This window comes from Gymnoscopelus microlampas (assembly GCF_963454915.1).
Source record: "Gymnoscopelus microlampas genome assembly, chromosome: 21".
NCBI lineage: Eukaryota > Metazoa > Chordata > Actinopteri > Myctophiformes > Myctophidae > Gymnoscopelus > Gymnoscopelus microlampas.
Window position 1 is genome coordinate 40,878,637 of NC_139958.1, and position 14,000 is coordinate 40,892,636.

General features: G+C 40.1%; 2 protein-coding genes across 2 annotated transcripts in view; both read left to right on the plus strand.

Moving 5' to 3' along the window:
* LOC311038331 (uncharacterized protein) overlaps positions 1 to 14,000 on the plus strand; it is a 55,524-nt gene that overhangs the window by 10,655 nt on the left and 30,869 nt on the right. The window lies entirely within an intron of this gene.
* The window catches only part of LOC311038005 (myosin-7-like), a gene marked incomplete at both ends in the record, with an annotated part of 39,329 nt that continues 37,687 nt past the window's right edge, over positions 12,359 to 14,000 (plus strand). The window contains 2 exons of the mRNA XM_084047301.1: positions 12,359 to 12,559; positions 13,653 to 13,796. Of these exons, the coding sequence (XP_083903427.1) occupies positions 12,359 to 12,559; positions 13,653 to 13,796 (345 nt within the window). The remainder of the gene's footprint in view (positions 12,560 to 13,652; positions 13,797 to 14,000) is intronic.

Genomic DNA, 14,000 nt, shown 5'->3' on the forward strand with positions numbered 1-14,000 from the left:
ATGTACTTGAGTAAAAGTACAAAAAGTATTGGTATCAAAATGTGAAAACCTGTGAAATGGGACATACTTTTGTTACTTTAAGTACCAAAAGTATGTCCCATTTCACAGGTTTTCAAATGTATAAAATGTATTAAAATCTTTTGAAAATGGCCGAAATGTAAGTAGGACTGAAGTGGTTAATGTATGTTTTGTAATACTAATCAAAATCTACAAAGTAACTAGTAACTTAACTTTTCAAATAATTGTTGTCGGGAAAAAGTATAAAATTTGCCTCTGAGGTGCAGTGTAGTAGAAGTAAAAGTATGAAAAATTCAGGCCTCAAGATTGTACTTGAGTACATGTACTTGGTTACTTTACAGCACTGCAACAAGTGAGTCACTTTGTTAACATGCGTCAGGGAAGAACCTCGCAGTAATAACTCAAGACAGCTGACTCCTGGAAGCCTTGGCAGGGGCCGATACAAATGTTCCGCAGAGGAATCCAATGTCAAAGGTCTAAGTTAGCGTTACGTCGAAATAAATGTCAAGGTCTTGTTGGAGGTTCAGTAACACTATCTCTCCGACTGGCCGCGGCCCAATGTATCACCTTGCAGACAGTGGTGTTAAGTAATTAAGTAGATGTACTCAAGTACTGTACTTTAAGTAATGTTTTGGGGTATTTTTTACTTTACTGGAGTATTTCCAATTTCCAGTACTTTTACTTCTACTCCATTACATCTCAGAGGCAAATTTTGTACTTTTACAATTACAATTATTTGAAAACCTTAGTTACTTTGTAGATTTTTACAAATTATTATTTGTATATATATTATTATATATATTATTATTATATTATTACAAAACATACATTAATCACTTCAACCCTTTACATTTTGGCCATTTGAAAATAGGCTCACAATGCGTTGCAACGCATTGTGAGCCTTAGGGACCTTATGTTTTATTTTCACATAAACCAAACATTAACCCTCGCATTCCTATTCTGGGGGGAACATTAGCAAAAAATAGACGATCTATAAGCTCACAACGTGTCGCAGAGAGCTTGTAGATCGTCCATTTTCGGCAAAGAGGTTTGGTGTACACAGGGAGAGATGAGCAGACCAAATACCAAGTATTGAGGGTTTAAGTGGTTAAATGTCTGAAAACATACATTTAACATGAATCCAATATATGGTGGGGGTCCCTGCTTCATCCCATTAGTCATCCCATGGAGACTTGAATTCATGGATATTTTTTAGTTTTTTCCTACTGTATAATATACGACACCCCCATGCATGTAATGAGCCGATCTCCGTGAGGACGGAGGTCACGGAGAATATTCCATGATGTTTTCAAAGGTACAGTAAAATCGCTCGTTTTTCGCTGGCAGCAGTGGCACACTATTGCACTATTACTCTGGCAGGCAAAGAGTTAATGTCTTACTGTACCACGTGCCGTTTACATTTCTGACCAACAAAGTATTCAATCAATCAATCAATCAGGAGGAAAGGACACCGTCCATATTGTCAGCACTTAAGGCACGCGTCAAATGAATCCTCTTACATACTCCAGACAGCAACGACAGCTGAGAGTCGGACACCTAACGTCGGTTGGAATGCTCAGCGCTGAAAGCTAACCAGACACTCGAGGTTAGACAAGACAGCAATGCAAAGGTCTTATTGGATATAACCCTTTCTCCAGCAATGTCTAATGCAAATTATCACCCTGTAGACAGCCTTACACCTTCAGTGATGTACTACCGTGCATTGTATCTATGTATAACTACTCTTGAAAGACATCTGACTTAGGCTACTCCTTGTCACACTCAACATGCTTTATCATTTGGCCCAGAGCCTTGTATCGGAGGGTTACGTCAATGAGGGGGCAGAAACAGCGCCGGTCACGTGGTTCGTGTAAACAGGAAATAGTGACAAGAAACGCTCATAGACTCCAGTGCATTCCGTAGACTTCCGGTTCAGGGCTTTGTCACTATTCGCCAATAGAAGGCTCTGTATAGTGGTTCTCAAACCTTTTCATGTCAAGGACCCCCAAAATGATATGTATCTGGCCGCGGACCCCCATCTCAAATATGTTGTTCCAGGGACCCCCAGAAGCAAAGATTTGAGCAACAAATGTTTGCTTAAAAATATATATATATATTCAAAGGTTTGCACAGATTTTCACGATTTTTCTAAAATAGCAGATCTACAAGCTCATAGCGCGGCACTCGGTGCCGCGCTATGAGCTTGTATATCTGCTATTTTTGAATAGCCAAAGTATAAAAGGTCATAATTATTGTGATGCTATATTAACACATATTGCCGGGTACCCCGTGGAACCCCCTCAAGTACCCCTGGGGGTCCCCGGACCCCACTTTGAGAAACAATGCTGTAGAAGACCTGGCCCGATGAAGTGAACGGATAGGTGACGCAACTCTCCTTATATGGCTCTGATTTAGCCCAGTGGTTCTCAACCCTTTCAGGCCGTGACCCCGCAAAATGAATATATTTGAACTGGGGAGTTGAGGCATTACATTTTGTGACAATGCGAGGCGTCCTGAGCTTGTATATCGGCTATTCTCACAATGTGTGCCTCTTTCTTCTTTCATTTGACCAGTTTTTATAGTATAGTTTCATTACTTTTGATGTCGTAATGGTCTTTTTTCCACCCCCCCCCTTTTTAGAGGTATTAAAAAGGTCGTAAAAGTCCTTAAATTGTGCTTTTACTGTCATGGTTCATTCACCAAAAATAGCCGATCTACAAGCGCGTCACAAAGTGACACGTGAGCGTTGTAGATCGGCTATTTTTGGTGAATGTTACCAAAAGATTAGGGATGCTGGAGTTCAAGTGGTTTGTACAAAAGAATGCTAAAAGGATGACCCAGATAGGCCCTCAGGGCTAGTTTCCATTAAGATCCATTAAGATATTATTGTTTGTCTTTAAACGTCTCGATGAATTGAATACACAAACAATAATATGCCAAAAAACACATCGTATGAAAGAAAGATAAGTACAACAAACAGTCGGGGGGTCATTTCCGGTGATGGGCTTTTTACACAGGAATACATACCTCCCAAGTTCATATAGTGAGATCAGAGACCACATGACAAGTGGTTTCCTGCATGGGTTCTGTCAGCTAGCATAGACAAGGTATGGCAGGTGAGTCTGTTGAGGTTCCATTTGTTCAAGTACGTCACAGAGAAGACTCAAATGAACCCTGCAGTATACCAACTCAAGATAGATGAACTCTTGGAACCCTTGAGCGGGGGACTGGTATGTTCCGCAGAAGAATCTAAGGTTGAAGGGGCACGTTAGCACTTACCCAGAGTAGAAAAGCTTTCTGCTGATAAATGGTATAAGGTCATGTTGGAGGTAACACTATATTGTCTGCGACCCGAATTATCACCTTGTGGAGACAGCCTCACACTTTCCCTGATGCACAACTAGTGACATCGACCCTTGACACAGAGTCACATTGTTTTCACAAAGGTGAAAACCTTTGGTTCAGCACCTTATAAACAGCTCAAAGGTTATTTCTATGTTAAGTGAATACAGACACTTATGCTTATGCATGGATGGATGTCAACATATTCCATCTACAGCACTAATAATGAACATTTATTTTGTTTCTATAATTAAAGTAGACCTTATAATGATTTAAGTTGAAGCCTTATTAGTGTGTGTGGCCTATTTAGTCACATGGCAATTCAGACTTTGAAAGGAGAGAGCACGTTCAGGTATGCTTCATGGTCAGTAGAAGGAATCCAAAAGCTATTTCACAGTGTTATCTTTGTCCTCAAGGATAGAGGCGAGGCGAACAATGGCACTGCCTTCACCAACACAATGTGTCGTGGAGCAGAGTTATAGAGTTCTTGACTTTTAGATGGTGCCAATGTACTAATAGGGTGAACAATACAAACAGCTGCTGCTAGCTGTCTTCATCTTTTAGAACACAGTATCGACTGTAATGATTAACACAAAAATGTCATAAATTATGAACGTAGCGTCCAATCTACGTAGCGTCACACATTGAGGGGCCTCAAAACAACAGAGAGCCGAGGGGGAATTCCCCTTCCACCCACAGGGCGGCGCCGCAAATGGTACAAACGCCACTGTTGCAGAAACATTTCGTGGGTTCAAAGGGTCTTGTGAGTCGTCTGACAATGACCATCAAACAGGGCTTTGATTAAGTTTTGCACATATTTTCACGATTTTTCAAAAATAGCTGGTCTACAAGCTTATAACGCGGCACTCGGTGCTGCGCGATGAGCTTGTAGATCTGCTATTTAATAGCCAAAGTCTGAAAGGTGAAAGTGGTAAGAATTATTGTGATGCCATATTAATACATTTAGCTGGGGACCCCCTTGAACTTCCCCAAGGACCCCTGGGGGTCCCCAGAACCCACTTTGAGAACGAATTACTTAAACCCCACATGGTTGAGCGGAGCCCCTCAGGGCTACATGCTAGTGTCTTTTCAGTGTTCTGTCATTGTGTACTTTCAGATTGCAAAAAAACATGATCATGACGTTAAGAATTTAAATAAGCACAGACTCTTTGAATGCAAAAATGGAATCTTACATGTTTACATGTTTAATTTGGATGGCAGCATTTAAGTTAAAATGTAAAAAGAGCATTATTGCTATAAGTGTTGTGATGTGGACGCAATCTGTGACTGCGGGGGAAACTACTGGATAGGCTCTGCACAGCAGCAATATTATCACTTCCTTCACAGGTGTTACCAATGATACTAATGAAGGCTCTGTTCCATTTAGTCGAGCACAGTGGTTTCCACGACACCCATAACACTGAGAGTGTACAAATGGAACCAAATGGACCCGTACACTCTCAGAGTTACACACCTGTAAGGGGCCATTTGGAAGCCCATGAGGGTCCCTGGGCCCCAACTGTAGACCCACTGGTCTAGCAGAGTGTTTCCAGTGAGCCAACATGCACAATATCAGCACCCTGGCTCTGTTTGACCAGAATGGAACAGAGCCTTCATTAGTATCATTGGTAACACCTGTGAATGTCTTCATAATATGGCTGCTGTGAATAGAGCCTATTAAGGGGCCGAGATGAGGATTGAGGATGCTGAAATATAGAAGATCAGACCGAATCAACGACATAGAAACAAAGGGTGATATCACACTTGGAACAGACATGGAGAAGTTCTCAATCTACTGCTCTGCCACCAAAATGTGGAATGCCCTGACACCGTCCCTTAAACGATGCGTAACACTGGTTTTATTCTAAATTGGCCAAGAAAAAACAAACAATTATCAGGAGACCAAAAGGGGATATACATGTATTTTTCCCATCTCTTTTGTACCATAATAGTGTTTGTATTTGTTGATGACGTGGATTGTTTTTATTTTGTATGCTATGTTGATGAATTGAATACATAGGACCACAATGGAAACAAGTCCCCAAGACGTCTTTGTGTTATCCTTTTAGTTTTTAAGGGATAGTTCACCCCCAAAATGACTTTTTTTCTGTCGATTAGACACCCCATGGAGACTTGAATTCATGAATATATTTTTTTGTTTTTGTAGCATTCCTAAGCCAATGATTTGATGACCGGCAGCGGTTCCGGTAAGAGACACAAAGAGTCTCCTTTGTGTCTCCTACCGGAACTGCTGCCTACCAGTCCACTGGTCATCAAATTATTGGTTTAGGAATGTGACAAAACCCCAAAATATCCCTGAATTCAAGTCTACATGGGGTGACTAATCAATAGGAAAAAAAAAATTTTTTTGGGTGAACTATCCCTTTAATGTCTTTCTGTACCACGTGCTGTTTACATTTCTGACTAATAAAGTATCCAATCAATCAATCAGGAGGAAAGGACACCGTCTATATTGTCAGCACTTAAGGCACGAGTCAAATGAATCCTCTTACATACTCCAGACCGCCTGACAGCTGGGAGTCGGACACCTAACGTCGGTTGGAATGCTCAGCGCTGAAAGCTAACCAGACACTCGAGGTTAGACAAGACAGCAATGCAAAGGTCTTATTGGATATAACCCTTTCTCCAGCAATGTCTAATGCAAATTATCACCCTGTAGACAGCCTTACACCTTCAGTGATGTACTACCGTGCAATGTATCTATGTATAACTACTCTTGAAAGACATCTGACTTACTCCTTGTCACACTCAACATGCTTTATCATTTGGCCCAACGGTATAAAATGAATGAAATGCATCTTATCTATAGAGTTCTTAATACACTTTTGAATACTTTATCAACAGTTTGCAAAAACAAGGCAAGGTGGCACAGATTTATTCAAAAGAATTGACCCAGATAAGCTTGAGGTTGACCCAGATAAGCCTTGATAAGGGCTTGTTTCCATTAAGGACCTGTGTATTCAATTCATCGAGACATTTAAAGACAAACAATAATTTAATATAATAAAATATAAAGATAGACTTTTTTACAAGGAATGAACATCTCCAAAGTTCATATATACTATAACCACATGACAAGTGGTTTGCTGCATGGGTTCTGTCAGCTAGCTTAGACAAAGGATGGCAGGTGAGTCTGTTCAAGTCTGTTCAAGTACGTCACAGAGAAGACTCAAATGAACTCTGCAGTATACCAACTCAAGATAGATGAACTCTTGGAACCCTTGAGCGGGGGACTGGTATGTTCCGCAGAAGAATCTAAGGTTGAAGGGGCACGTTAGCACTTACCCAGAGTAGAAAAGCTTTCTGCTGATAAATGGTAAGGTCATGTTGGAGGTAACACTATATTGTCTGCGACCCGAATTATCACCTTGTGGAGACAGCTTCACACTTTCCCTGATGCACAACTAGTGACATCAACCCTTGACACAGAGTCACATTGTTTTCACAAAGGTGAAAACCTTTGGTTCAGCACCTTATAAACAGCTCAAAGGTTATTTCTATGTTAAGTGAATACAGACACTTATGCTTATGCATGGATGGATGTCAACATATTCCATCTACAGCACTAATAATGAATGTTTATTTTGTTTCTATAATTATAGTAGACCTTATAATGACTTAAGTTGAAGCCTTATTAGTGTGTGTGGCCTATTTAGTCACATGGCAATTCAGACTTTGAAAGGAGAGAGCACGTTCAGGTATGCTTCATGGTCAGTAGAAGGAATCCAAAAGCTATTTCACAGTGTTATCTTTGTCCTCAAGGATAGAGGCGAGGCGAACAACACAATGTGTCGTGGAGCAGAGTTATAGAGTTCTTGACTTTTAGATGGTGCCAATGTACTAATAGGGTGAACAATACAAACAGCTGCAGCTAGCTGTCTTCATCTTTTAGAACATAATTTATTACGTGGAAGATATTTTAGCCTTTCATTACTTTGTTTCAACAGTTGTGATAGATAACCAGTAATGATAATAATAATACATTTTATTTATAACACAATTTACATTTTTGGAAATGCTACAGGGTTTGAAAAAAAAAATTGCACTAAAATAACAAAAGCAGGGCAAAAACTAGGATAAGTTCTCCTCGGAGCACAGGTCTCCACCAGGTCAGGTAGGTTATTATTTTGGCCTCCTGGTGGCGCTTTAATAGGCCAATGAAAATGGTGCCATTTCTTCTCAGGACAGAATCGGACACTGCATTCATGATTTGAGGCATTTTGTTCCTAAAACTGTTTTGCTAAATTAGACCTGCTGGTGGCGCTATAACAGGCCAATGTGAAAAGGGTGGAATTTCTTCCTCGGCCTAGTGGGAATGTGAGTGCAAAATGTCACGGAAATCGCACGCTGCGTTCATGATTTGAGGTATTTTGTTCAAAACGGACGTATCCTGCAAACTTAGGAAGCTTATGTTAGCCATTTAGGATGGAATAGGAAATATCGGACACATTTGTGTTGATCACATGACTATAGAGAAACTGTGTACTGATTTGTGTGATTTTTGGAGTAATATAAAAAAAATGTTTTACAAAAGTCAGCCTCCTGGTGGCGCTCTAAAAGGCAAACGTTAAAAATGCAGAGCCAGGGTTTTTCCTTGGCCTCTAAGGAGTGTGAGTACGAAGTTTCACGCAGACCGGTGCAGGTAAAAACGTGACTAGGCCTGTTCAGCCATGAGGCTGATTTGATTTTTTTCAAGTGGCATTTCTTCCTCGGCTTAGTGGGATTGTGCGTGCAAAATTTCACGGAAATTGCATGCTGCGTTCATGATTTGAGGCATTTTGTTCAAGACGAACCAATCCTGCAAACTTTGGAAGCCAATTTGAGCCAATCAGGATGGAATATGGAACATTGGACACATCCATGTTGATCACATGACTATGTATTTGAGTGATGTTTGGACAAAATCTGTTGTTTAATCTTTTTTTATTCCACTACAGTTATTTGTAATCTTTAGTTACTATAGTTACTTTGTAGATTTTGATTATTATTACAAAACATAGTATTAACCACTTCAGCCTTATAAACACTTTGGCTGTTTGAAAATGTAAAAAATCAGCCGGAGCTCTGAGGCCAATTGATTGATTGGACCATAAAAGTGTCAAACTCGTTCTGTGCTCGTAAGTGCTCTCTCTAATCAATGAATGCATCAAAGACAGCAATCACTCGGCCCTGGCCTCCCTAGGCTGGTGGGGGAGTGTAGTGCCCAGGATCACTTAGCAAACTGGCACCGGGTGAAAAAAAGGGTTACAAATCGAGGGATAAAAATTAAGCAAAAAGAAAAAAAAGACACCAATCACTGTGATACCTGTCAGAGGGGAGGGGTGTGTGTGTGTGTGTGTGTGTGTGTGTGTGTACACACAGATCTGAAAAGCTACCTAGTTGGCCTTTAAGTAAAACAATTGAGTACTTTTTATACCACTGTAGATACACCACTACCATAAAAACTTGTTCTGTTTACTTTTAAATTGATGACACAGAGATCTGATGTCTTAAATGCACAGGAAGACCCTGTAACGGTTGGTTCTAGATTTGTTTGTGAATCTGGTAGCAGGTTGCCCTGAGCGCCGTCGATTAGAACGATATCTCTCGTGGAGCCCTAGTGATTGGGGCCGGTAAGATGAAATCAGGTAGAAGAGTAAATGGTTCGTAAGGCCTTCACTCTTTCTTAGTTACTTAAATGGTTACTGAACTGGAATATTTCTGATCTGATCTTCCCTGCCTCAACTCAACCTTATATGGCCGGTAGGTATCATTGTCATGATGTCATCCTACACGTTCGCCATATAAGGACGACCCTAGAGCATAGCCGTTTCGTTTATCATCCAAGTATGGATGCTTAGGAGGTGCCGATATAGAGGACACCTCTGTAACAAGCGTGAACAATGGAAAACAGCTGCAGCTGTCTGCATCTTTAACAACTTGGAGTATCCACTGTGAGGATTTCATTAAAGGGTCTACTCAGGCTTATGTGAGCACCCCAGACAGTTTTTAAGTTGCTTGATTCAGTGTTTAGATATTTGATATTCATTTTATCAGACACGCCCCCTTCCTATACAAACACATTGTAACATCAAACTTTTTCAATTACTGTTTTCATTCACTTTTTATAAATATTTTTTAAAACAAAAAATAAAATTAATGAAAAAAGTAATCGAAAAAATATGAACCCTCACAGATTAAGAGGGCAGTGAGTCACCAGATCCAAGGATGGGTGTTTTCGATGAATCTATCATGCCTAAAATGGAGTTTGAAGTTACAATGGGTTTGTATGTGAAGGGGGTCTGATAAAATGAATGTCAAATATCTAAATACTGTATTAAGCAACTTAAAAGCTGTCTGGGGGGCACACAAACGCCTGAGTAGAAGTTAAAATGACCCCAAACATGTTTGAAAGTGAAATGTCCCTTTAAGTACATGAACATTACAATCTCGGGATAAAATGTGTATATGGAAAATATTGTAGCCTGTCAAATTTTGTGACACTTAAATCCACGCCACTGGGATTTCATGGGTGAAATTCACAGGAAGACCTTAACAGCTGGTTATACAGTGAATATTGATATTTTCCACGTTTTAATATAATGATTTTAATTTAGATGAGATTATTTTACAAAATGACATTTCTGGGGAGGGCTTCTGCCTTTTGCAATTGCGCAATGTATGAGGATGAGGTGGTGGAGCAACGCTTGTGCCATTAAATCTTTAATATAGCATCACAAAGCCAATCTCATTGGAGGCTCCAAAATAGGAAGCAAAACAATAGGTGATGCTCTCCGTGTGCTCCTGTCCTTAATCATAGGTCATATTGTTGTGTCAAGCCTGTAACAGTAACAATGGATTTATGACCTCCTTCCAAACATGGTCCGATGCTAGCCTTTATATACAGACAGGACCAGCTCTGGGGGGACACAGGGCACCAGGACACTTGAAGGTAAGAGATGACTGGAGAGGCAAAATACTTTAATTACAAAAAAAAAAAACAAGTTGACCAATTATGAATAGCAAATGGATGGGTTGTGCTATTCATTTGTTTCTATCCTTGTTTACAGTTTTCCCAGAGAGACCACCACTTCCAAGTCACCATCCAACCCGGGTTTCAAAACCAGGCAAGTCACTGTTTGTGTGATACTATAGTTCAGGGGTCTTCAACAGGGGGTCCGGGACCCCTAGGGGGTCCTCAGAGTTACTACAGGGGGTCCGCCAAATCTTTGTGTGATGTGATTTTTTTTTTTTTACCTTAAACACTTGAACCCTAGCGTCCCTTTTCTGAGGAGAACTTTAGCCAAAAAATAGCAGATCTACAAGGTCACAACGCCTCGCAGTGCGAGGCGTTGTGAGCTTGTAGATCGGCTATTTTTTGGCAAAGAGGTGTTTGGTATAGAGGGAAAAAAGAGCAGACCAAGTAAACAAAAAAAAGTTACATCTGAAACACAATTTTTATACAATATAGAGGGGGTCTCTGCTTCATCTCTCTCTCAGCTAGGGGGTCCTTGGCCTGAAAACGTTGAAGACCCCTGATGTAGTTACTTTCTGGTGAGCCACCTGTAATAGCCTTTCTAAAAAGGCTTATCAACTGATTGATTGAATGAAACAAAGATTTCAGAGGCCAATGGGGATAATGAGGAGAATCTACTGTAACAGGACTATTAGAGAAGGCTGGGACCATCCTATGAGGCTGCAAGTGAATCAGCTCTTTAACATGAACCCCAGAATGCCTATGTCAAAATAGCAGATCTACAAGCTCGAGCTTGTAGATCAGCTATTTTGGCGAAGAGATGTGGACGGGAAACAAGTGGTCTAAGTCAGGTCCATTTGACAAAGAATAGGGGTGTTTAAGTGGTTAAAGTTAAAGAGAAGCCATATCTCAGCCGTCGGGCATGCAGAAAGCTATCCAGCTATGTCCAAAATATGAACCTTTCAGGAAATGAAAAAAGAAACATGTTTTTAGAACAACACAATACTGCCTCATAAATGGTGACTCTATACATTGTCAGATATACTTGAATGTGTCCTTATATTATCATCACTTTACCAACTACAGCTCAAGGGGAGTTAGGAGGTTTTTGACCATTAAAGGACAACTTCATTTTTTTTTTACAAAAAAGGTTAATTTATTAGTTTGTAATGATAATTAAAAGATGAGTGTTAAAAAGATGTCATGTATTGCTTTCTATCGTTATAGGGATTTTTAACTGAGAGGTGGGGGCATTCGGGTAATTGTTTATAGATAAAAAATATTACACAATAAGCGGGCTATTTTTGTCTCCACGAGCCCGAAGGCATGGAAGTCAGGGCAGAACCTCTGCCCCATTTTTTTTCACATCGGCCTGTTATAGTGCCACCAGGAGGCCGAAATGTGTTTCGCAAAAAGCAAACTTTTTCTTTTTGATATTGCTCCTACAGATTTTGTCCAAACATCACACACATTGGTACACATTATCTCTGTAGTCATGTGATCAAGTCAGATCTGTCAAGATGTTTCATATTCCATCCTTATTGGCTAAGATTAGCTTCCAGGAGTGGCTTTGCAGGAGTGGCCCGTTTTATATAACATGCCTCAATTCATGAACGCAGCAGCCAATTGCCGTGAAACTTTGCACGCACATCCCCACTAAACCAAAGAAATGCCACAGAATCCAGTGAAACAAAGATGTTGATTGTAAGACATACAGTTCAAGTTATGGGCCAAAATGTGAATCAGCCTGACCAAATATGTTATAAATTGACTGCCCTGTACACAGAAGTCTGTATTTTGTATTTTAAGTTAATGAACAGCTGTAGTCACAGAAATGTGTTTTCGAGTAAATGTACTTAGTTACTTTACACCACTGCCTATGTGTTTCTGGTAATACTCATTTTGTATGTCCGTGGCAAAGATTGAAATGTGACAAAAATGTCCACCACAAGCCAAACATGGTTGATGACAACCCCCCGATCTTTGTCAAATGTTTGCAGGTGAACATCTGAGAGCGCAGAGATGGGGGACGCTCTAATGGCAGAGTTTGGGGCTGCGGCGATGTTTCTGCGAAAGTCCGACAGGGAACGTCTGGAGGCCCAGACTCGCCCGTTCGACATGAAGAAAGAGTGTTTCTGCCCCGACCCCGAGTGTGAGTACGTCAAGGCTCAGATCACCAGTAGAGACGGGGACAAAGTCACTGTGCATACTGAGTTTGACAAAGTAAGTGTGTGTGTGTGACTTTTACTTCTACTCCACTACATCTCAGAGGCAAATATTGTACTTTTTACTCCACTACAATTATTTGAGAACTTTAGTATACTACTGTAGTTGCTTTGTAGATTTGAATTATTGTATTGTATTACAAAACATACATTGAAAACGTTTTAAATGGCACGTTCTGCATGATGAGTATTTCAACTTTTGGTGCTTTACATTTTGATGGCAATACTTTTGTACTTTTACTCAAGTGAATTTTTAATACCGGACTTTTACTTGTAACAGAGTATTTCTGTATTGTGGTATTGATTCTTTTACTTAAGTACACAATGTGAGTACTTCTTCCACCACTGGTGTCAGGTATAAATGAAGGGAGTTGCCTTTAGTGGTGAGAGAACACTGTTGGCATTTATTGATAAATACATAATAATTAAATTAAATGTTCCCTTACCATTGAAACTACACAAAATAATGTGGTCACTGTAAAATGTCAAAGTATTTTAAAATCAAAATTCATACTGGTCGGGGTTAAATTATGACCATATGAACTGAATATACCACCTTCACTTAATGCGGCCCGCAGGTGAATATCAGAATACTGATATATTATTGATTTCAGCTGTTACAATTCCAAACATGCAAACATGACCTGCTTTAATTACTTCAGTCTGTATATTAGTAGCTTAATGACTAGTATCAAAATTCTATTGTCCTCTTTATGTCCAACTTATTTTTATTTAAGTTCAAAGAATTAACATGAGTATAACTAAATGCATTTGAAATTACATAAAAATGTAACCTTTCAGGATTCCAATTCAAAAATAGCAAAAATAGCAGATCTACACACTCAAAACGCGTCGCGCTGCGACACGTTTTGAGCATGTAGATCGGCTATTTTGCAACTTTTGTGTGACAAAGAAAGGTGAAGTACGGCATTCATTTACGAAAAAAGTTAAAATACGGAGATAAGACGTGTCTGCCCGACAGTATTATGCAATGTGGCCCTCTGGAGTGAGTGTGGAAATAGAGTGGCCCTCTCCATCATCAAAGTTGCCCACCCCTGGAATATACCATTATTATGGTCTTTTCTTACCAGGACGTAACCCATAAGGAGGAAAACATCCATCCCCAGAACCCGCCTAAGTACGATAAAATTGAAGATATGGCGATGTTCACCTTCCTGCACGAGCCCGCCGTGCTGTTTAACCTCAAAGAGCGCTACGCAGCCTGGATGATCTACGTGAGTCATTGCAACCAACTTTGCTCTTGTCCATTATAGTGTCTGAAGGAGTTCTCCTTAAAGGTGTAGTTCACCCAAAAAAGTACTTATTTTCTATCAATTGCACACCCCATGAAGCCTTGAATTCAGTTTTTTGTTGTTGTTTAATGTCGCATTCGTAAGCCAATAATTTGATACCGTTTCCTACCGGCTAATGTATCCGGT